The following is a 20,615-nucleotide window of genomic DNA, read 5'->3' on the forward strand; positions in this document are numbered from 1 at the left end:
CTGAATGGCGGGAAAACAAGAGCGAATTTGCAATCCTCGGTCTGACATTACAAAGCAAAGCAGTCTTCGATGTATGGGGATCGCCGTTGCCTGCAGCAAGGCTTACCGCGCAGTATGCCAGGCCTTTGCCCTGCAGTGGGCGCAGTCAGGCGGATGATCACGATGACGATTTCCATAATTCCATACGAGCGGCTCATATGGAAATTAGTTGGTTCCGTATAACGACGCTCGCCGCAAAAGTGTTCGTGAGACACTTGGTGGCCTCACCCTGGTTGTGAACAGATAATTTTCGTTAGGCATGCACGATTTGGCACCTGTCGTTGAAATATGGAGGCGCCGTAAGCGCTCCAGTGAGAAAATCCCCACATCCTGACATCCCCTGTAAGTAGGAAGCTTTATCAGCCATTGCACACCAGCATTCATTAGACAAGACTTCATCAAGGGCACCATGGGATCCTGACTGAGTCGATGCAGAGTTAAGCTCGTGCGGCAAAAATGCGCGACATATATCCTGACCTATAGAGTGAGTCTACACTAGAAGCAGGCACAACACACAAGGTGGTATTACACTTCGTCGTACAGATGAAGCCGGCTCCGTCCCCAGGGTATGTCTCAGGTAATGGAGCGCGCTTCTCCAGCGCGTGATCCGGGCGGAAAGCGGCCGCCGGTTCCCTTACCACTGGCGCTTAACACCAGCTCCGGCACCCTTTATCGCGACGAACAGAAAGCCTCGCGCCGCAACTCCAGCGGCGTTCGCCTGGCGTCAGCAACGAGCGGAGCCGAATTCACATTAGCCGGACGTAGACGCATTTGCAAATGCGCCGTCGACATCGTCGCGAGCGGGGGCCGGTCGTATCCAGCCGCCGCCGAGAGAGAGGCGCTCCGCTGGGTAGCACTAGTAGCACCATTGGCAGCGCTGGTGTCGGCGACACAGCGGCCGTCGCCGCTGCGAGACCCGAAGCAGCGGGGAATAAGCATTAGCTCCAATTGCATCTCATCGCGCTATGCGAGAGAGCGCGTGCTGCGGGGAAGCACCGGGAAGAAGACGAGTGCATAATGCAGTTGCGGCCACCCGCGTGTCCTCGCCCTTATACGTCCCTCAACCGCCAACGCTGCGAAGTGAAGCGCATATCTTTTGTTCTCGCTTCTTCTCCCGTCTTTCCTCCTCACCCTTCCTTTTCCTCCTTCCCCTCGTTCCTTCTGCTGCGTTCATTTCGCCAATGCGCGCCAGGCCACTGGGAACCCTTACTCATTCACGGCTGTTTTGTTTGGGGTTGGTGTCGCTAACAAAACAGGCGTGGCGCCCGTAACGCGGCCGAAAAGCGAAGGAAAAGTTGCAACTCCTGCTGCTCCCTTTGGAGACAGCAACGACGACGCGTCCGGCGTGGTTTTCCAAAATAAAGAAAAAGTATACAGAAAAAAGAAGCACCTAATTACGGACGGACGGACGCACAGGAAAGGAGCAGGCAGCCGGATGAAAAATGAAAGCGGGGGCAGCCCGTGCGGCGGTTAACAGGAGCAGCCGAGTGGGAACCGGTTGGCTGATAAGCGGGAGGCCGCAGATGCGGCGGCAACGCGCCGAATGCTGTACCGGAGCGCGGTGGCGCTTTTTAGAACGCCTGCCACCGGCAGGGTCGTGCACCCTGCCCCAGCTGGTTCGCCTGTCAAAGGTCAGCCTTCTTTCTTCCACCCCCGGGAAAAGCCGTCCTGCAAGATTCGCGACGGACCAGAAATAGATTCGACGGTCGGCATCAAGACCCGCGGCACAGCGCGACTCAACCGTGATCGAATGAGGGCATGATCGGCAGTCAAGCAGAAGGAGGTAGCGGCGAGTGCACGGAATATCCTAATCGCGCGGGATGTTCCGGAGCCGATCTGTGAAACGTGCCGACCGTGCAAGAACGTGTTCGTGCGGGCGTGTGCTTCGTGTCACGCGAACTTTCGAATAATCACTCGCAAGGAAGACGGCGACGGAAACATCGTTTTTGAACCTGCTTTTTTCTACTTCTTTTCATTCTTCACCTTTTGAGTTTATGCAGCCCTGTCTGGGGTGACACAGGTGTGCGGGAAAATCCGAGCAGGAGGAAGTTCGACCTGGGAACCACAGATGATTTCATTCGCGTGGTTCGTCACCAAACCGATGCTGTCGCAGCCGCGTCATCTCAGTGAAGGCCTCTGCTTGGATATCGACTCCTGTGAACCCGAATTTCTTGGCCGCTGAGACTTCGCCACAAAACCGGCGTTCTGAAACGAACGTAACTCCGCATGAAGTCTCTCGTGGCATGTTGTGACGCTGAGAACGTCGGCAACAAGTGCCTCCCACTCATCTGCTATCCGTGACATACAAGGGCTGCAGACACCCCGAAGACTTCTAGGCATGGCACGACTGGCAGTCTGACACAATGTAATCGCGTTGAGGGTTATGCACTGGCTGCTTTGCATACAACGACCATTGAACGATATCGTACTTGTGATGTCGTGTACAAGTTGTGGAAGACTTTTAACTAAATGGTTCCACGGAGAGTCAGCACAGCATGGTGAACTTTCTGTTTGGTCGGGATAGGAGGAGGTAGGTCAATTGTTTATGTTTGTGAGTTGTCTTATTTGGTCTTTCAAACGTTTCATTATATCAGATTGCCAAAACAACTCGACAAGTGAAGGAAACTCTAAGGGTGAAAATTGTTTTCAAATAAGAAACCTACATGTTTGGTTCGGTTTATGGGGTTTAACGCCCCGAAGCGACTCAATGTGAGAAACCATGTCTCAGATGAAGAGGTATTATGTTTTTTTTTTTTACGACAAGGCAATAAGTTCTTTCTTTTAGCAGCGGGTTTGAATCATAACAGTATGAATAAGATGTCTATGTTGGGTCGTTCGCGCAGTTTGCTAACTACGCTAACAAACTAACAACGCGGAGAAAATTTATTGCCAACATGTATGACTTTCCAAGTATACCCCTCAGATACTCAGTAACGCTATTCAGGCTTGCAGCGTAATTTTATTTACAATACTTGAAGTGTATGTTAGTCATTCACTTATCCATGGTCTCTGAATATAGATCACGTGATTTTTTTGATGCTTTGAATGGCAGCTAGCAAGCAGCTTAGGGCGACTTCGAAGTAGCCAATTTCTACGTGAATAATGCTAAATCTGGCTACATCGGCAACAAACCGTTTCCTTTTTTTTTATAGCATATTTGTGATGTACTTGTGCACATCGTGCTTTGATCTTCTGCCCACTTGGCCGCCGCGGTGGCTGAGTGGTTATGGCGCACGGCTGCCGGCCTGAAAGACGCGGGTTCGATCCCTGCCACGGCGGTCAAATATCGATGGAGGCGAAATCCTAGAGGCCCGTGTGCTGTGCGATGTCAGTGCACGTTAAAGAACCCCAGGTGGTCGAAATTTCCGGAGCCCTTCACTACGGCGTCTCTCATAGCCTGAATCGCTTTGGGACGTTAAACCCCCATAAAGCAAACCAAACCATCTTCTGCCCACTTGCGAAGCCATACCTGTCATACCCGTTATAAAACAAGATCAATTCCACTAATGACTCTGTATATTTGAGCATAAATATTTCTAAACCCTCGAAAAACGACAAAGAAAGAACAAAATGTTCGGCCATCACCTCTAGAGATAATACATGCACTACCGAACTACATTTATACTGTGCTTTACTGCGCCTTTCCAGGCGGTGTAGAGCCTCACTGGAGTAGCAGTCAAGCGTGCTAGCCCACCATGCATCTTCGCGCTGGCAGACAGCGGAAATGCTGCTGAACGGCGGAGGACGTAGCATACTGAAGGTAGAGTGCAGGAGCTTGTTTCAATGACGCGTTGATATGGCGCGTTGCCTCTTACGATAAACAAGCACTTGGCTATCAGCTTGGCTACCTGCGTTCTGCACAAGCACTCATCTGCCAAGTTCGTCTCCTCACCAATCGCGCTATCTCTCGCCGGGGCGAGCAGGCGCGCAGCTGCGGTCATTCCCAGTACTCTGCAAAATACGCTGAACAGCTATTCAGCGGGAGAAAAACGTTTTCCTTTCGTAACGCAATGAAATGTCTCTCGATAAATGGTGCACTGATTGCGTATCTACAGCTCTGATTACAAAAAAAAAAACGTTAAGCCGTGTCTTCGAAAACAGTGAATGAGGGATGGACGAATACCGGGATGGTTTTCAGCATGCCAAGCAGAAGTGCGGCCCAGTTACATCCGACCTTAGTCATGCGTCGAAGTACTTGCAACCAGCACACTGATAACAATAAAGAGGAGCTGGCTTGTATGGATAGGTTGCTGCGTTGCGATAGCAAAAGGGCTTCTTTCGCTGACGCCTGAGCACTTAGATAAGCTAGAAAAGGACAAAAAGTTAAACGAAGGTGTCGACTCCACGCGTATATTTCGCAATAAATGCGCCAGCGTAAAGGCAGTTTGTTGTGCGGATCTCAGAGGCTCGCTAGCGCTGCTATTGACTTCCAAACGGGGATCACGGAGTCCTTCTGAGTCGACGTCACGGGTTTGGATCGTGTGGCGGGAAGGAATGTTCTATTTTTAAAACCGATTTCCTAAGCAATAATTTCATCTTTTGTTGCCTGACAAATATCATCATCATCGGTCTGACTATGCCCCTCATCTATCCAATTAACCCTGTCTTGTGCCAAGGTGGCCGCAGCTGTCACTGGAAAGGGTTAATTGGAGAGATATGGGAGAGGCCTTTGGCCTGCAGTGAGCATGGTCAGGCTGATGATGATGATATTTTGAAGGTGAAAATGCGCATTTATTGCTTAGAAAATCGAATTTAAAAAACAGCATATAACAAATATCAACATAGCCATAAAGAAGCAGAGTCTTTTTTTTTTTAGAAATAACAAATAAAGATGGAGTTTTCCTCAGCGTTACTTTAAAGCTGCTGTTTCGTGTTGCCTCGGATGACCGTGTAACCATCAATTGTTTCTGCATACAACTGCCTCAGTGCTTGAGGAACTAAAACATTTAATACGAAAGCTCTACTCAACGCGCTACCAACCAAGAATCTTGTGTAAAGCCTCGGATCAACTCGGATAAGCTCGGGTTAGTTCGGAGAAGCGTCGCGCAAGCTGTAGCCAATGAGAGGAAGCTCGGGTAAGTTCGGAGGAACGTCGCGCCAGCTGTAGCCAATGGGAAGGCGACCTTGGGGGTGACCTTGGGCAAACCTAGCAGAGCAACCGCCCATACACCTTGAGTCTAGTATCGTCGCCAGACGTGCCGACGACCCAGCAAAGCAAAACAATGAGCCCATCAGGCTAAAGACACGTTTTAGCACGTCTACTCCGTTTAACTACGTCAAAACCCTACCATTTTTTTTTTCGCAAACTGAGCAACGACAGGAACATTTTCTCGAACTCCAGACTCCATGGCAGGCAAGGGTGTGACGATCATCTTTCCCCGTGTAAAGCTCGCTTCTGGAATAGTTCTTCGCGCGACGGCCAAGTTGCGAAGGCGTTTTTTCCTTCAGGCTAGCACCACGATCGTAGTTTTTCATAGTCCAGAAACAAAGCATAAATTAACTTTTTGCTATACTCCCGACATTTTTTTCTTTATGCGGCATGATTTCAATTTTGCTGCTTCGACACCTTGGCTCCTTTCAGCCTGCTTCTCCGCGTCGTTGTTTTCTCGTAATTTTTCTCCCACGCCGTTGCCCGCGTGCACAGGGGGCTGACCACTTCCTGGGTGCGGACATGGCATTGATCCTGCAAATATCCCCCTCCCGCCGTCTCAAATTTCTCGCACCCTCTTGGAGACGCGCAGCCATTATGAACGGCGCCGCCGGGCGTCTTGTTTGCCTATGCGCGCGACAGGTTTTGCGGCCGCTAATGGACTTCTCGCATATATACTGCCACCAGCAGAGGGAAAGAAAAATAAAAGGCAAAAAAAGGGGAAGAAAACGCATTATCGGGGGAAAAACGCGAGACAAAGGAACCTACATCTACCGCGGGAAGCGCAAACAACTCGTGGCTATTTGTCGAGGAAAAATTATGATCACGCGCTAAGCCGAAAGATTTATCGCCAGCAGGTATCAGAACACTGCGGTCGAAACGCGGGGGACGCCCGGTGATGATTAATGGAGGTGGGTCCTCCAGGCGCCCCTCGTTAGGTGTCGGTTGTCCCTAAAATTACGTGCACCGCTATAGTAGAGGCGAAAGTGTGCACGGCACTCCCTAAGGTCCCAACGAGCGACAAAGCAGTCCCCATTTCCGAATGTCCTCTAAAGGTCGCGAACGTCACCGCTAAAACACAGGAGCAGCCAAAAGGGTCGGGGTTTAGATAGTTATAAGAGTGCTAATGTTGGGTATGTTCCCTCTCTCGCATTTCGTGGGCACTGAAGAGGAAGCTACCTAACTTCCAGGAAATCAGAAGCCCGGTACACAATTCATTTCATGCATTGACGCGGTGCCTAATTGCTCACCATGCTTCAGCTCCCGTATACGCTGGGTTATCACGGCTGCCGAATATAGCTGTGCAAGCTATTTACTAACACCTCTTACGTGGGCGATGCTTGGATATTCCGGCTCCTAGCACGATCTGTGATCCGCCTTTCAGTACCGAGAAATCGAGCAGCATTGTGGTATTCAGTACTGCATCGCAAATGTGAAGCTTGCTACATGGACTGACGAAAAAAAAAAAAGGCTGGCAGTTTAGCATTGCTAATCATGAACTACTGTGCGAAAGCACGGTTTTTCGTAGGTGGACACCACCGCCGCGTACCTTAAAGCGCGATTGAGGTGCCCACTGAGCCAGGGAGCCAGTTATGCGCGTCTTTTTCAACTTTATTATCAATGCACGTCGGCGGTTTGTGCTCCAGTGCCACGTTTGAGCAGCAATGTTGCCAACGCCAACGCGTATTGCTCTAATACTGTGTTTCTGCCACAACGTTGTCCACGCCAATGCATGCAGCGCACCTCTCTCTGTTACTTACCGCCACATAGCTCAAAGCGCAAATATTAGCTCTATAGTAGTATCAGTTGATGAAGAAGACGAAGTGCAATGCATAGCGTGAGTGTATGTTGCAGTTTTACACGAGGTGCGTTCGGCTGCGGGGATATATCCTAGTGCTCTCGCGCAGTGGCCAGCGAAGCGGATCTGTTCGATGAGTGAAGAAAGTTGGGCGAGTTGGTATATGTTCATGAATTGCTGCGCTGTTGTGAATCATGATCTGTTCGGGCCACCGCGGGTTCCAACCCCAGTCGTGGATATTTATTTGACTAATTTTTATTTATTTCTTTATTTCACTTAGCACAAATACACAAACATTGCAAGATCTTGCACAGGATTTACCCATCGATGGAGGTGAAACGCAAAGGCGCCCGTGTGCTGTGCGATGTCCGTGCATCTTAAAGATCACCAGACGGTCGAAATTATTCCGAAGCCCTCCACTACAGCACCCCTTTCTTCCTTCTTTCTTTGGCTCCCTCCTTGATTCCTTCCCTTACGGCGCGGTTCAGGTGTCCAAAGATATATGAGACAGATACTGCGCCATTTCCTTTCCCCCAGAACCAATTGTTGTTGTTATTATTATTATTATTATTATTACGGCACGGTTCAGGTGTCCGCCGAGATGTGAGACAGATACTGCGCCATTTCCTTTCCCTAAAAACCAATTTTCAATTTTTACACATCGGAATAGTGCTTTCACACTAAAAAGGCAAAGCGCTGTGACTGAACGCGATCACGTGCACAGTCGAGTTGTGCTTTGCGTGTCGAATCATCTAGCGCGAGTTATCCGAACAACAGGACTCTACTACGGCCGCATGCGCCATCAATATTCAGCGGGGCGAGTCGTATCCGCTGTAGCGCAGCACGCAATTAGACGGAGATGGCGTCGCATCTGGGTCGATCGCGGTCACCCTTTTTACCGCTGCAGATTTTGTTTTTCCCGCCGCTACTTGTTTCCTGGCTAGCGTCCACCGCGGTTCTTATCGATTATTCGCTACAAAATGTTCGGCGCGAGCCACACAGGAAGTGAAGACGACCTGCATAGAAATCGACGATGCGACGACGTCGTTGCAGAACGTCTGCGCTCCGCTCGCGAGGGACCCGCGAAACAAAAGACGCGAATGGGTCGGCAAACGAGGCCATTAACCGCTTTCATCTTGGTCGCGATCTGAAGGAGCTCGCGTAGGCAATTACGCTTCGCCGAAGCGACCGCTAAGTTCGTTTGCGTCGGCGGTCCTCCCGAATCAATAAAAGCTTCACAATTAGGAGTGCTTCGTTAGTGGTCAATTCCGAGTACGTACTGTGCCGACTTAGTTGCGCAAGCACGGGAAGATTAGGTGCATTGTGCTGTAGAGGTGACGCTTGTTTTACGTGCTTAACGTTTGGCCTAAGCGAGGACGGTCGACCGCAGGGGAGCGCCTTTCTTCCCTTCTTGCGGGCAACGGCCCGTACGTGCTCTAAATGCACCTCATAAGCTGCCGCTCTCTGACTGAGTACGTTGTTTACATGAATGCGACAGACGTCTGTCGCATTCATGTAAACGCGGCTACTGAGCGGTGGAAGGAGTGGAGGACTTTGAATGAATTCCGACTTCCTGAGGGTTTTTTAAAGTGCACTTACATCGCACAGTTTAAGGGCGTCTTTGAACTAAGTTTCCTCCGAAATGCAGTCACTGTGGCCGGGTTTGAACTCCGCAACTTATCGGCCTGCAGCGGAACGCTAGGACACTGAGCCACAGCGGGGGGGTTGGAGGGAATCATGCGGACGCCCTACAGGCCGCGTGACCACGTGACCAACACATCACGTGGCCGAGGCAAGGGGAAGAGCGTGCAGTAAGTGATGTTGCTCACGTAGTACGTGGCGAGAATATCTCATAATGATGAAAATTGCTGAGAGCGCCAATCTTCCTTCTTTCGCCTTTCCACAGAGTATGAGGTAAAAAGCGTGATATTGAAAATCCTACCTCAGGTAACGTCTAGGCCGCTTAGAGAGATCATTAATCATTGTAGTAATTGATACGAGAGCTTTGACCATTAACAGAAAGCGAAACGCGTATACCACGACCTCACAGGTGTGGTGTTTATGGTTAGTTTAGTACGGCTTGAATCTTAATTTTGCATTTGTGTAGTGCCCCGCCGCGGTGGCTCAGTGGTTAGGGCGCTCGACTACTGATCCGGAGTTCCCGGGTTCGAACCCGACTGCGGCTGCTGCGTTTTTATGGAGGAAAAACGCTAAGGCGCCCGTGTGCTGTGCGATGTCAGTGCACGTTAAAGATCCCCACGTGGTCGAAATTACTCCGGAGCCCTCCACTACGGCACCTCTTCTTTCCTTTCCTCTTTCACTCCCTCCTTTATCCCTTCCCTTACGGCGCGGTTCAGGTGTCCAACGATATATGAGACAGATACTGCGCCATTTCCTTTCCCCCAAAGAACCAATTATTATTATTATTATTATTATTATTTGTGTAGTGCCGCGCACAGAATAGTGGCAGAAGATATTCAGATAGTGTTCTCAGTATGCTTTGTTAAATGAAGAAAAAAATCCTGAACAGAAGCGGGGTTTGTTGCGTGCATCATAGTTGGTTATCCACCTTGGCATGATGCCGACAGCATTTTCACTTGGCGAGCTTCTGTGCTGCCCAAACTTCCTGCGTGGCAAGGCCTACGTTGCGTCATGTTAGTTTTCCGTTCCAGCGAAGCAGTATGCGTGATATGGATGTGTTAGTTCTGCCTAAAGAGCAGGAGGCGTCCAGTTATGAAAAGAAAAACCCTTGTGCTGGGAGTTCTGAGAAAAACGAATGCCACTTTTTGTTCGTTTCTTTCTTTTTTTTCCTTTTTGTTTTACCAAAAACATTTTGTATGCGCATAGTCAGCGCATATGCGGCTGTTCAGAACCCCCTTACCGACGCTTTCCGCCTGAGTACGGCCTTTTACAAATATTCCTGTCCCCTCACCTCTTTCATTTCATTTCTCCATTCTGCCTGCTGTCCTTTATTTCCGCTGCCCCAGCTCAGGTGCTTCAGTATCGATGGCAGATGCCGGGGCTAGCAAAAATCTTTTCCTTCCTTTTTACTATTATTTTTAATAAAACCACTACCACCACCACAAATATTTCCGCTGAATTCTCTCAGTAAAGTGGCGGTGAAAGCGCACTGAACACCCATAAAAAAAAAGAGAAAAACTTCAGTCAACATTTCAACATGAGGTATTCTAGTAAACAAATGAGGATTAACTTTGCCCAACCTGGGGTTCTTTAACATGCAGTGAAATCGCAGAGCCGTCTTTTTCATTTCATTTTTCGGCCACGAACTGATCTCGCGACTCCTGGCGCCCGAACGTATTAGCCACGGAGTTAAAACGCTGGGTGAGGTGTTTCTTAGGACTGTTTATCTTAATTGCTCATAAAACATTGCGCCACATTTAGATGTTGCTGCCAGATTAAAAAAAAATTGAATTAACGATTAAATATTAAATACTTATTAAACATGCACCAAGGAAACGTTTTAAGGATTAGTGCTAGGGATATGCGTGCGTCCGCAAATAATACTGCAGCGAAACAAAGGGAATGTATAACTTTTCTCCACACGGTATAGTCGAGGTCCTTGGCGGCTGCCAAGAATCGAGGGTCCCAGATTAGGAGCGCCTGAATGCATAAGCGCAGCCGGAATTATACGGCTTTTTATATTAATAGGAGAAGCCTTCTGATTAAGTTGTAGCGAATATTGTCTGGGCAACTCTTAGGCGAATGCAACGCCAGAAAACGAAAGGCAGCGTCGATACTCGCTTCGTCCGCTGCGTGCGATTCCCACCCACAGAACGAAAGGCCCCGCTGCTTTCTCGATGCTGCGTCGCGGTATTTGCTCGATAAACACTCACGGAAAGCGGCATATTGTCATTATATACAGCTCGCCTCCAACCTATGTCCTTTCGGAATTCAGAATTTCAGACGAAAGAAATTGAGTCAACACAACTCTTTAATGTTCTGTTGCTCGCGGTTCAAAACGGAATGAGGTTCGAATGAAACAGACTCGCGCATATGGCCATCCAGCTGTTGCAATTAGCGAGGAATAGTCCGCGGTACAGTTACGAACTCCAGAACAGAGAGCGCGAGTTCCTCCTGGTCCCGGAAGGCAACGCGGACCTCATTCGCTCGGTCTCGAATGATTACTTACTTGCGGATGGCCCGCCTGGCCCGAAAATTACAGTCTCTAGATAGGCATAAACCACAACTCCTTCCGACCGTACCCTATGGGCGGCTCATTTTTCCCGGTCGGCGGCCACGCGCCGTCCACCGCAACGGACCATTGTGTTTCTCGGAGGAACAAATGTCCGGAGACGAATTTCAACCACCAAAGCGAGCGATGGCGCTGAAGAATGGCTTCTTCGCTGGGCAAAGTATGCGCCTTGTTTTCCGCACTAAAACAAACAAAAAAAACCTCCGTGCTTTTCGCTTTGGGGAGCGAACCAACCTTGGTGACTACTGAAAGCAAGCAAACATGCTCCGCATGCCAATCGCAAGTGAGCCCCGCTGCGATGTTTCTGTGCGATTGAGTCTAGCGTGTTCTGCTGAAAACTTATTGTCTAGGTTTCTTTGAGCTTCAACCAATCCTTGGTAACGTGAAGCTGCAGCACGTACATGACTAAATGACGCAAACAGAAACTATACAACGTTACGTGGTGCGGCAGCTTTTGTGAGGAATGCGCGGAGCAATTGGAACTACGAGTGCAAATGATAGAGATTAAGAGCAAGCAGCGCATTCGGCTCCTGTAAAACCACTGCATTGCAAACAACATTTCTTAAACTAGTAGTCTAAATGCCTTGCAAACATAAGCACACAAGACCGGCTTTGAGGCCGTAAAATATTATTCGAATATACTAGACTCCGCTATGTTGTCTGTGTCAACATAGTAGATTATAATTTTATCGAGGAATGCTTGCTTGCGGAAAACTGACGTTGGCGCTGGTTGATGTATGGGGAAGTTGCGAATACACTTGATTTTGCTCTTAGAATAAACGCCTTTTCACTGATAGATTGTCTCGCTGTTTAGAAATACATGCCAGGTTATGCTGTGCTATCCGCCTTCCGTATTTCCCGTGCTATTCGATGTTGTATGCTATCATTCTTTGTTGCTCGTTTTGCACCCATAGAATGAAGAAGCGACGCAGCTTGCCTTTCTTGTGATCATTTTTATAGCTGTTGGAATGTAAAATGGCTTGAGAAAACTCGGCGAACGACTGTAGACGATGTCTGCACAGAAAACAAAAAATGAACGCGAGAGCGAATACTAAAGGGAGAGATGGCACGATCAGAAATAAAAGCGGTCTTCAGCCAATGCTGAACCACCCTATGACTTGTGAGAATGATAATCGATTTTCATTCTGATACCAGATGCGCAGAGTGTCGTAACGGCGGCTTCCTGAATGCAGTATTTGCTTTTTTTCCAGCTCGCTTGCATATTTCTTGCTGATATATTAAGCTTATCCTCCTGTGTGGCATCGACCGCGGTAGACTTATTGCGAGTCACCGTCCAGGTTGCTTTTATTTTCCTGTATTTCGAAAGCGTCGGCATTTTGCAGTTGTTTATGTTGCGGAGGTGCTGTTTTTTTTTCCTTCATAGGACGTGCGCATATCATCATCATCATCATCATCATCATCATCATCATCATCATCATCATCATCATCATCATTTATTAACCCTTAAGGGTCCCGTCAGGGACATTACATAAGGGGGGGGGGGGGGGTGGTACAGGGGTGTTCAGCCGTCATACATGAATATAAATAGAATGAATATAAATATAGAAGGAATATAAAAATACAGAAAAATATAGAAAATATAGAATAGAAAAAAAAGTAGAACAAGACGAAAAAAGACAGGAGTAACAAATTCAAATAATCACGTCATGACAGAGTGTAGCAGAAATATAAACAAAAACAAATTGCAACTTTGGAAGTAGCACAGGATGGTCAGTTAGCAGGGCTTGGAAGCTGGCATAGGGTGCAGGAAAAAATTATTTGTCGTTGAGATGGTCGATTAGGAGCTGTCTGAATCTGGAAGGATTAGTCTCAATGATAATGTGTTCGGGGAGGTTATTCCAGCTTTCTATAGCACTGGGAAGGAGAGATTTATTGAAATAATTGGTGGAGCCGTGCAAACGCTGTATGCTTAAGGAGTTAAATAAACGACGAGATGATCGTACCGGAGCTCGTAGAAGGTTTTCTCGAAGTGCTAGAAAGTTAAAGTACAGTTTGTGAAAAAAACAAAGAATTGAAGTTTTCCTGCGAAAGGCTAATGACTTGATGCCGAGGGATGATTTGAACGCTGTGATGCTGAGCTGAGATTTATACTGTGAGGTGATGAAGCGTGCTGCCCGATTCTGGATGGCTTCGAGTGAATCTATCAAGTAGGCTTGGTGAGGATTCCATATTGTTGAGGCGTATTCTAGTTTAGTTCGAATGTACGTTTCATATGCTAGTTGTCTGGTGGCTGCTGTGGACATGGAAAGTGATCGCCTGATGAATCCGAGTGATCTGGAGGCACTAGCACATAGTTTCGTGATGTGATTAGCCCAGGTTAGGTTGGTTGTTATCTCGATGCCGAGGTACCGGTATGAATTAGTTTGAGACAGCGCTATGGAGTTCAGGGAGTACGAAAAATGAAGAATCGAACGTTTACGTGAGATGTGCATGAACTTACATTTAGAAACGTTGAGCTGCATTAGCCAGTCGGAACACAACTTCTGAATTCGGCTTAGGTCATCCTGTAATAATAATAGCCTGTTCTTGGCTCAGTGACAGGATGTGAAGTGAGCGTGAGACCCTGTCTGGCTAATTTTAGCTGGACAAAATTTTCCTGGAGGCAGGTGGCCTCAACAGACATGTCGTGTCGAAAGCCTTGCGCTTACTTTCGAACTGCTTTGGCCGTCTGCACACGCCAACGAGGAGGCGAGAAACGAAGGTGTGAGCTTGCCGGCAGGCATACCGGGAGCACGTAAGCATGTCGGCGTTGTCTTTGTGGTGATTTTTGCGCGAGCTGTGCAAAATGGAGAGTGGCCATGCTTAAATGAAGTTAGAGCACTGGGGCGCCAACGTGGGAAGGTTATTGCGGACTTCGCAACTGCGTCTTCTAAGCCAAAAGTTAGCTGGGTTCAACAGAAGATCGTTGTTTTCTGATTGTTGAGATATATAGAGAAAAGAAAGCTGTAGTTTCCCATGTGTGGTCCCATGCAACGGTGGTCCCAGGTCCCCGAACCCCAAACCAGGGTGAATGTTTCTTCAACTATGAAGTTTCTGTGGAAGTTGTATGGCTCTCCTTTGTAGTCGTATGGCCGCACTTGGGTGGATGTCAAACACTGATTATTCCCTTATTCCTCTGAATGCCTTGTTCTAAAAAAAGAATGCTGTTTTAAATTTTTTGTCGGCGTCAGGCTTGATATTGATCCGATACTTTGTTCTCGGCGCGTCTCTCCCACGTATTTCAGATGAGAACAGTTCCACAGTGGACGGCTTCCTAACCCACAATGAAGAATGCTTGTCTGTGGATCGCTTGGCTCACCTGGGTGCAGGTTGCGGCAGGTACCACATCTACACCATCCAGTACAGAGGAGTGCAACGTTACGCTACCTTGGACGGCGCCCAGAGAAGCTTACGACGATGTTTCGGACTCAGTGTTCGAGTCACTCATGCAGTGTCCACGAAACCTTCACGGCTGCTCAGAAAGTCTCGTGAGCTGCAAGCCGCGTACCTACGTCGCCACTTGTTCGTGCGCGCCAAACTGCAGAGCCTACAGGGACTGCTGCTGGGACGTGGACTTCGCAAAGGACGAGGCGCAGTCTCCCGAAATTTCCTGCGTAAGCATTCAGATAGGATCTAGCCGAAAAAAAGTGGTCTCCATGATTGTCGGCTGCCTGCCTACCTGGCCAGACGGTGACGTGAGAAACGGCTGTGAGAGCGCGGAGTCGTTTAACGAGACGTTCTACCGCATCCCAGCGACCAGCATCAATCATGTCACTTACAGGTAAGGCATGTGTCTACTTCGCCCTGGGGCGTTCGGTGCTTTGCTTTCTGTTTTGCTTCGCTGGTATCCGATGTCCCAAACTGCGAGAAACCTCGAGCAAAGATTGATTGTGGGGAAAAAAAAAAAAACGAGACACTGAGCCTTCTTCGCAGTCGTCGTGTTAGCGGTGTCGTGTACCGTTCGCTGATACACGTTCGAGGAAAGGAAGCGGACACGTATATCTGAGAAAGGGGATGTCGACAGTTAGCTGGCTGTGCACGTTCGTCTGCTGAAAGGCATGTCGACTGGGCAGGATCTTTTGCGCATTCAGTCTATTAGCTTGCGCATTGCCCAAGACAATGCTAAAAAAATGTACTCTACCTCGTCGTTGAGAGTAAATGTAAGCAAGGAACGCATTGCAGGAAAGGCGTAGCACATTCCATAGGATGGCTCATAGATGGCGTTTGGAGCACTCGGGTATTGCTCAGGTCCTTTAGCTGCCGAACGTGTCCGAGCCTTCTATCGAATTTGTTGTCAGAGCTTAGGCAGTGCTCATGGTTCCCTTATAAGCCGCTCCTTAAACCGCTCACCAAAAAAAGGGACGAATAAAAATGCGCCAGATTAGTTCTCTGTTGACCCCATCATTTGTGCCTTGTGCGTCTGTAAACTGAGCTTCGAATTATATAGTGCGTCCGTCTATTTACAATTTTCATAATTGCAAAAGTTAATCAATGGCTAGTTTCCTAGGGAATTATGGCAGCTTCGCGGGCCTTTCAGGCTTCTTGCACCAGAGCTACTGGGAGAGGCGTTTAGTATGACAGTCGTCATTCCTTTTATAATCGCAAACAAGAAAGTGACCATGAGGATGTTCTAAACAACGCGACATTAAACATGAAAACTGAGAAACAGGAAGTGTTGCGTAAAGGAGTGGGCATGACAAGATAAATTAAGTAAAGGGGAGCTCATGGATGTTACCCCTGCACTTTGATCGCGGTTTACAAACAGTAAGAAGTAACACACAATTATATATGTTCCTCTATTAGTGCCTCTTTTTTTTAGTTTCGACAGTCGGTGTGCTAAAAAAGAAAGAAACTCTGGTTCAACTTCTTATTTATCAATGTGATAGAATGTGCATTATATGCATTATTTTAACTATTCCAGAAATGGTTTCTGCGCACTCTGCAACAACGACGTCACGAACACCACTTTCTGGAACGCGACGTTGCTCAATCCAGAAGCTCCCGTCCGAGTCTCTCTGCCTGACAGTGTGAGTAGCGAGCCCGAGCTGTACCTGAGGCCCTGTGTTGCTGACGAGCTGAACGACACTTGCGCGCAAGGTACCCCTGCAGACGTCTCACGAAAATGTCAAACGTATTACGCCCCAGTCACCGATGTTGAGGATAACCAGCCAACCGTCTACCGAAACGTCTACTGCGCCATATGCAACGGCGCCAATGTGTCGCGCTTCTCCTGTAATAGTCCATGGCACGTAACTAACTTCACTGCGCTAAGACGTCATTCCGGTGGACATCGCAGACCTAGTCCCGCACGCCCACCAAATTTGGCCGCCATCTTCAAGCCTGTGGTACGCACCTCCACCTGCTACGTACAACACGATGACCACTGTTATATCAAGGACCCACCCAGTCTTTATAAAGTTAAACTGAAGCTACATCCCATTCACAGCGATGATAACGAAACTCAGAGTTCTTCCCCACGCAGCCGGGCAGTCGGTCCACCGAACACCTACCACATCTATAACTACGCGACGGTTGTCTGCATGGCACTCTCCATATGCTGTCTCGCGCTCAAGGTGGTCGTCTTCTGCGCTTACAAGGAGGCGCGCAGCTTCTCTTCCAAGTGCACGTTGTGTCTCTCAGTGACGCTGATGATCACCCAGCTTTTGTACCTCCTCACCAGCTTCGTCAGCCTCCAAGAGATCCCATGCGTGGGTGGCGCGCTGCTCGTTCACTATGGCTTCCTGTCCACATTCTTCTGGACTAGCGTTCTGTCGCACGACATCTGCAAGAACATCACCTCCGTAAAGCTGTCGTCCGCTCGCGACAAGACCCTGGCTCTTTACTGCGGCATCTCCTGGGGCGCACCCCTGGTGATAGTTGCCGCAGCTCTAATGGTGCACTGCCTGGCTCCGGAGTCTGTCGTGTCACCCAGCTACGGGACGACGACTTGTTGGATCGGCAGCATCTGGGGCCTGGTGCTGTTCTTTTTGGCTCCAATGGCGGCGCTCCTGCTCTTTTGCCTGTTGGTGTACCTCAAGACTGTCTCCTACATCCGCAGCATCGCGTCAGGCGCGGCCGGTGTGCAAGAGGGCCAGGGGTCGGCCAGAGACGCCGGCCAGCGCAGGCAGCAGCTCGCTCGCATGGCGTTGTTCTGCCGGCTCGCGCTCATCATGGGAGCAGCCTGGACGATTGCTTTCTTCAACGTTTTCGTGTCGGTCGCCGCGACTGACCTCGTTGTGAACGTTCTCGTGGGACTGCAAGGGGTGTACCTTTTCTTCGCGTTCAAGGACTACCGTCACTTCGTGTCGTCGATTCCTGGCCGCAAGAAGACAGCTCTCAGTGGCAGCCACGGAACGTCCAGCTCAGGGGTGACCTCATCGAGATAAAGCTGCATCCCAGAATGACCATGTCGCGCCGTAGCCATCCAAGCTGGTAGCGCCGCGACGTATTACTGCGTTAGCACTATAACCCACATTCGGCGACGGTGCCGCTGTCTGTGTGTCCGGAGCCTCCATCCACCCAACTCCACCTTCCACCCCACCTTCCATTTAGCCACTTGCACCTTTCTACCTTCCACCCACCTCCATCCTCCGGGAGGCTTCCGCACACTCTTCACCCAGTCCTCCCTCCACCCAACTCCACCCACAAGAAGACTTCACCTTCCAGAAGCCTACGCAGCAGCGGAACGAAAAGGTGAAGGGGAAATCAAGTTCAATGATACAATGAAAAAGCGGTAATTGTAGAAAACAATATGTAAAACTAGTATTGCTAACGCAGATTTGCCTCAATTCATATGATAGCCCGTCGATCTTATTTTTATTATCTGAGCTGAGCATTATGAATCTCTTACTGTCACACTGCCCTTTCTCGATGTTCTTATTTTGCGTGTTTCAATTTCACCGTGCCACGTCACTCGCAAGACTCAAAGAATAAAGGAAACACGTCGACGTACTCATATGCAAGAAAGCAAGAACAAAAGACAAGGAAATGAATCATGAGCCTCTTGTTTGTCAGAGGACCATGCAAGTTGATTTCTTTTTTTGGTGGCTTGGGTTTCGGCTTATTGTTAGCCAATTATGCGCTCACGCGGAGCATGTGATTTCAGGTTACATTCCACCCCAGGTGACATTCCACCCGGGCAGCAATGTCTGTGAGCCTTAGGTAACATGGATGGCTTTAAATTAAGAACTAGAACGATACCGATGCCATTTCGCTAAAAAAACGATTTCGCTAGAGCGGTGGTCTGGAGTGAAACACCAACATATCACCATCGCTGATCAAAAGTTATCACATAAAGTTATTAAGGGCTCTCAGATCGATGTCAGTGCTTTACACGTTGTATTTAACTGCCGGAAGTAGTAGTCACTGCCATCATGTTAACCGAATTAGATGGACGAACCGCAACATCGAAATTTATGCTCATGTTCGAACAAGTATATCCTTATGAGGAGGATGCAGACGAAGATAAATTCACTTTATCTGGCCATACGTTAAACTTCTGAGTTACGACTATTAATATGCCTGCAGCATCACACTAGGCATTCGCTGCTTGACATTCGCGTCACAGTTCAAAAACAAAGCTATTGCTTCCCTGTTTACAGACTAGAGACTGAAAAATGAAGCGTCAGTCACTCACCTTGATGCTGCTTTCTCCTGGATTTTCAGTGCGTTTATTAGAACTGCGTACTTAGCTCGTGTTCTTCCAGCTATGAGGAAATGCTGGAAGCTTCTGCTGAGCTGTGCTCGCCGTCTCATACCTAGCATACTTTATCCCTACGAACCAGTCATTATTGACTATGCAATAGAAAAAAAAAACATGAAGAAAAACAGACAGTGATGAATTACATAGGTTCGACATGTAAAACTGCAGAAAGTAGGGCACCGTCGGCCTGGAGGAAAAAAAAAGAAGGACGGCTGTGGGCGTGCATTCAGTGCGCACACTCACGAGCGTTTTAGAAAAGCTAGCGACAAAAACTTCCGAAAACGCTAACTCGTGACACTCTTAACACAAACAGCCTCAACCACCTCCCCCAACAAAAAAGAACTTAAAGAAGCAGCGTAACAAGGGAAATGCAACGCAGACCTTTCTATGGGTTTACGAAGTGAGTAAAACCAGATGACCCTTATTAACCAATGTCATAGTTAAGAGAGCCAATCGAAGTTCACTCGTGGAGAAAAAAACTACACAAAGGGCAGCAACGCACACTACTGCTGCTGAGTACACCGCCTACCTTTCCGAGCATGCCGCGCTAAGCCCGGCATTATCATTACGGAGCTTAAGCCAGAGCCAGCAGCTTCGCTAGCAGCGTTGCACTACGCTTTGCAGAGCAGCGGCTACGCACAGCGAAGCCTAATTGCGTACCGATCGATGCACGTTCTCGAGCCGAAGAGGAATCTTCAGATTTACTGACACGGAAAGAAAGAATAAAAAAAAGTCAAGCAAGGGAGAGAGAGAACGGAAGAGCAATGAAGGAAGGGAAGAAAGTACCACTAGTAAATCAATCCGCGTTCCACTCAGCATCTCTGCAACGTGCAGCCATCGCGATTTGGTCCACCGAAGTCCACCCTCCTCCACCCCAGCGACGACTGCGCCCAACATACACGTTGTTCCCCAAACCGCGCAAATCGTCCGCACTCGTTTCGCGGTCTGTTCCGCTACGCGCGCAGGCGCACGCGTGCGTGAGGAGAGGAGGCGCGCTCCCAAGCCCGTTTCTCCGCTCCTCCTCCTCCCCTTCCCGGCTTCCTCTTTCCTACAGCTCGCCGCTAGCACCAGGCAAAGAAACGACCGAGTAATTGAATTGCCTGGCAAAACTAATTACGTGTTCCCGGCCGGCAAGCTCGGCAGTGAGAGGAATAGAAAGAAGCAGTAAGATCGAGAAAGAAAGAGGACGTTAGAGAGCGGAGATGGCGCCAAGCAGTGCGTAGTAGTAAGTAGCGGTACGTGGCTGCGACGAGATCCAAACACGCTTCGTCCCGGCAACAGAGAGGCAACATATATGCGTGCTTCTGCTGCGCTCATTGTTACAACGTTGCGAATTAAGGGCAAAGCAAACGTTCGAGAAAAGCTAGAAAAACGAAAACAAAATTGGCATAATGGCTTCAATTTAGCGTTGCTGCCATCGCGACATGGTTCCGGGGTAAACATGCACCCTAAACGCCTGTCCCTCGCCAGTCCTTCGCTACATTGTCCACCCTTTCACAGCCTTTCTCTGTCCTGTCGTGTCCCTGTGCTCCGAGACAGCTCTTTCTCGGGTACTTCTATCGCCCTGTCTCGAAACAGCAGGGATGGGGGTGATAATGAGCAAGTAGGAGAAGCAGATGGTGATGATGCAAGCTATCTAATAACCACCGATAATGAGGCGCATTACCAAGCTTGAGCTATTAGCTGACACGTGCATACGCATGCAGGGAGTTGC

General features: G+C 48.8%; 1 protein-coding gene across 3 annotated transcripts; it reads left to right on the forward strand.

Moving 5' to 3' along the window:
* The first annotated feature begins 1,505 nt into the window (after positions 1-1,505).
* Positions 1,506-19,004, forward strand: LOC144125999 (uncharacterized). Of its 3 annotated transcripts, XM_077659860.1 has the most exons (5): positions 1,506-2,569; positions 3,688-3,812; positions 13,740-13,954; positions 14,445-14,980; positions 16,121-18,167. In XM_077659860.1, exons 4-5 carry the CDS (start codon positions 14,484-14,486, stop codon positions 17,583-17,585), a joined length of 1,962 nt encoding a protein of 653 aa, XP_077515986.1. In that variant the 5' UTR covers positions 1,506-2,569; positions 3,688-3,812; positions 13,740-13,954; positions 14,445-14,483; the 3' UTR covers positions 17,586-18,167. The 3 variants fall into 3 exon arrangements, with proteins under 3 accessions (XP_077515986.1, XP_077515988.1, XP_077515987.1); XM_077659861.1 differs by lacking the exon at positions 13,740-13,954 and having other exon boundaries at positions 1,544-2,569; positions 3,688-3,799; positions 16,121-19,004; XM_077659862.1 differs by lacking the exons at positions 3,688-3,812; positions 13,740-13,954 and having other exon boundaries at positions 1,521-2,569.
* Positions 19,005-20,615: the final 1,611 nt, after the last annotated feature.

This window comes from Amblyomma americanum, chromosome 3, assembly GCF_052857255.1.
Source record: "Amblyomma americanum isolate KBUSLIRL-KWMA chromosome 3, ASM5285725v1, whole genome shotgun sequence".
NCBI lineage: Eukaryota > Metazoa > Arthropoda > Arachnida > Ixodida > Ixodidae > Amblyomma > Amblyomma americanum.

Bases quoted from the DNA above. Each gene is read 5' to 3' on its own strand.
- LOC144125999 (XM_077659860.1), top strand. From the start codon at position 14,484: ATGAAGAATGCTTGTCTGTGGATCGCTTGGCTCACCTGGGTGCAGGTT. The intron at 14,981-16,120 runs GTAAGGCATGTG...TAACTATTCCAG, and splicing joins ATCAATCATGTCACTTACAG to AAATGGTTTCTGCGCACTCT.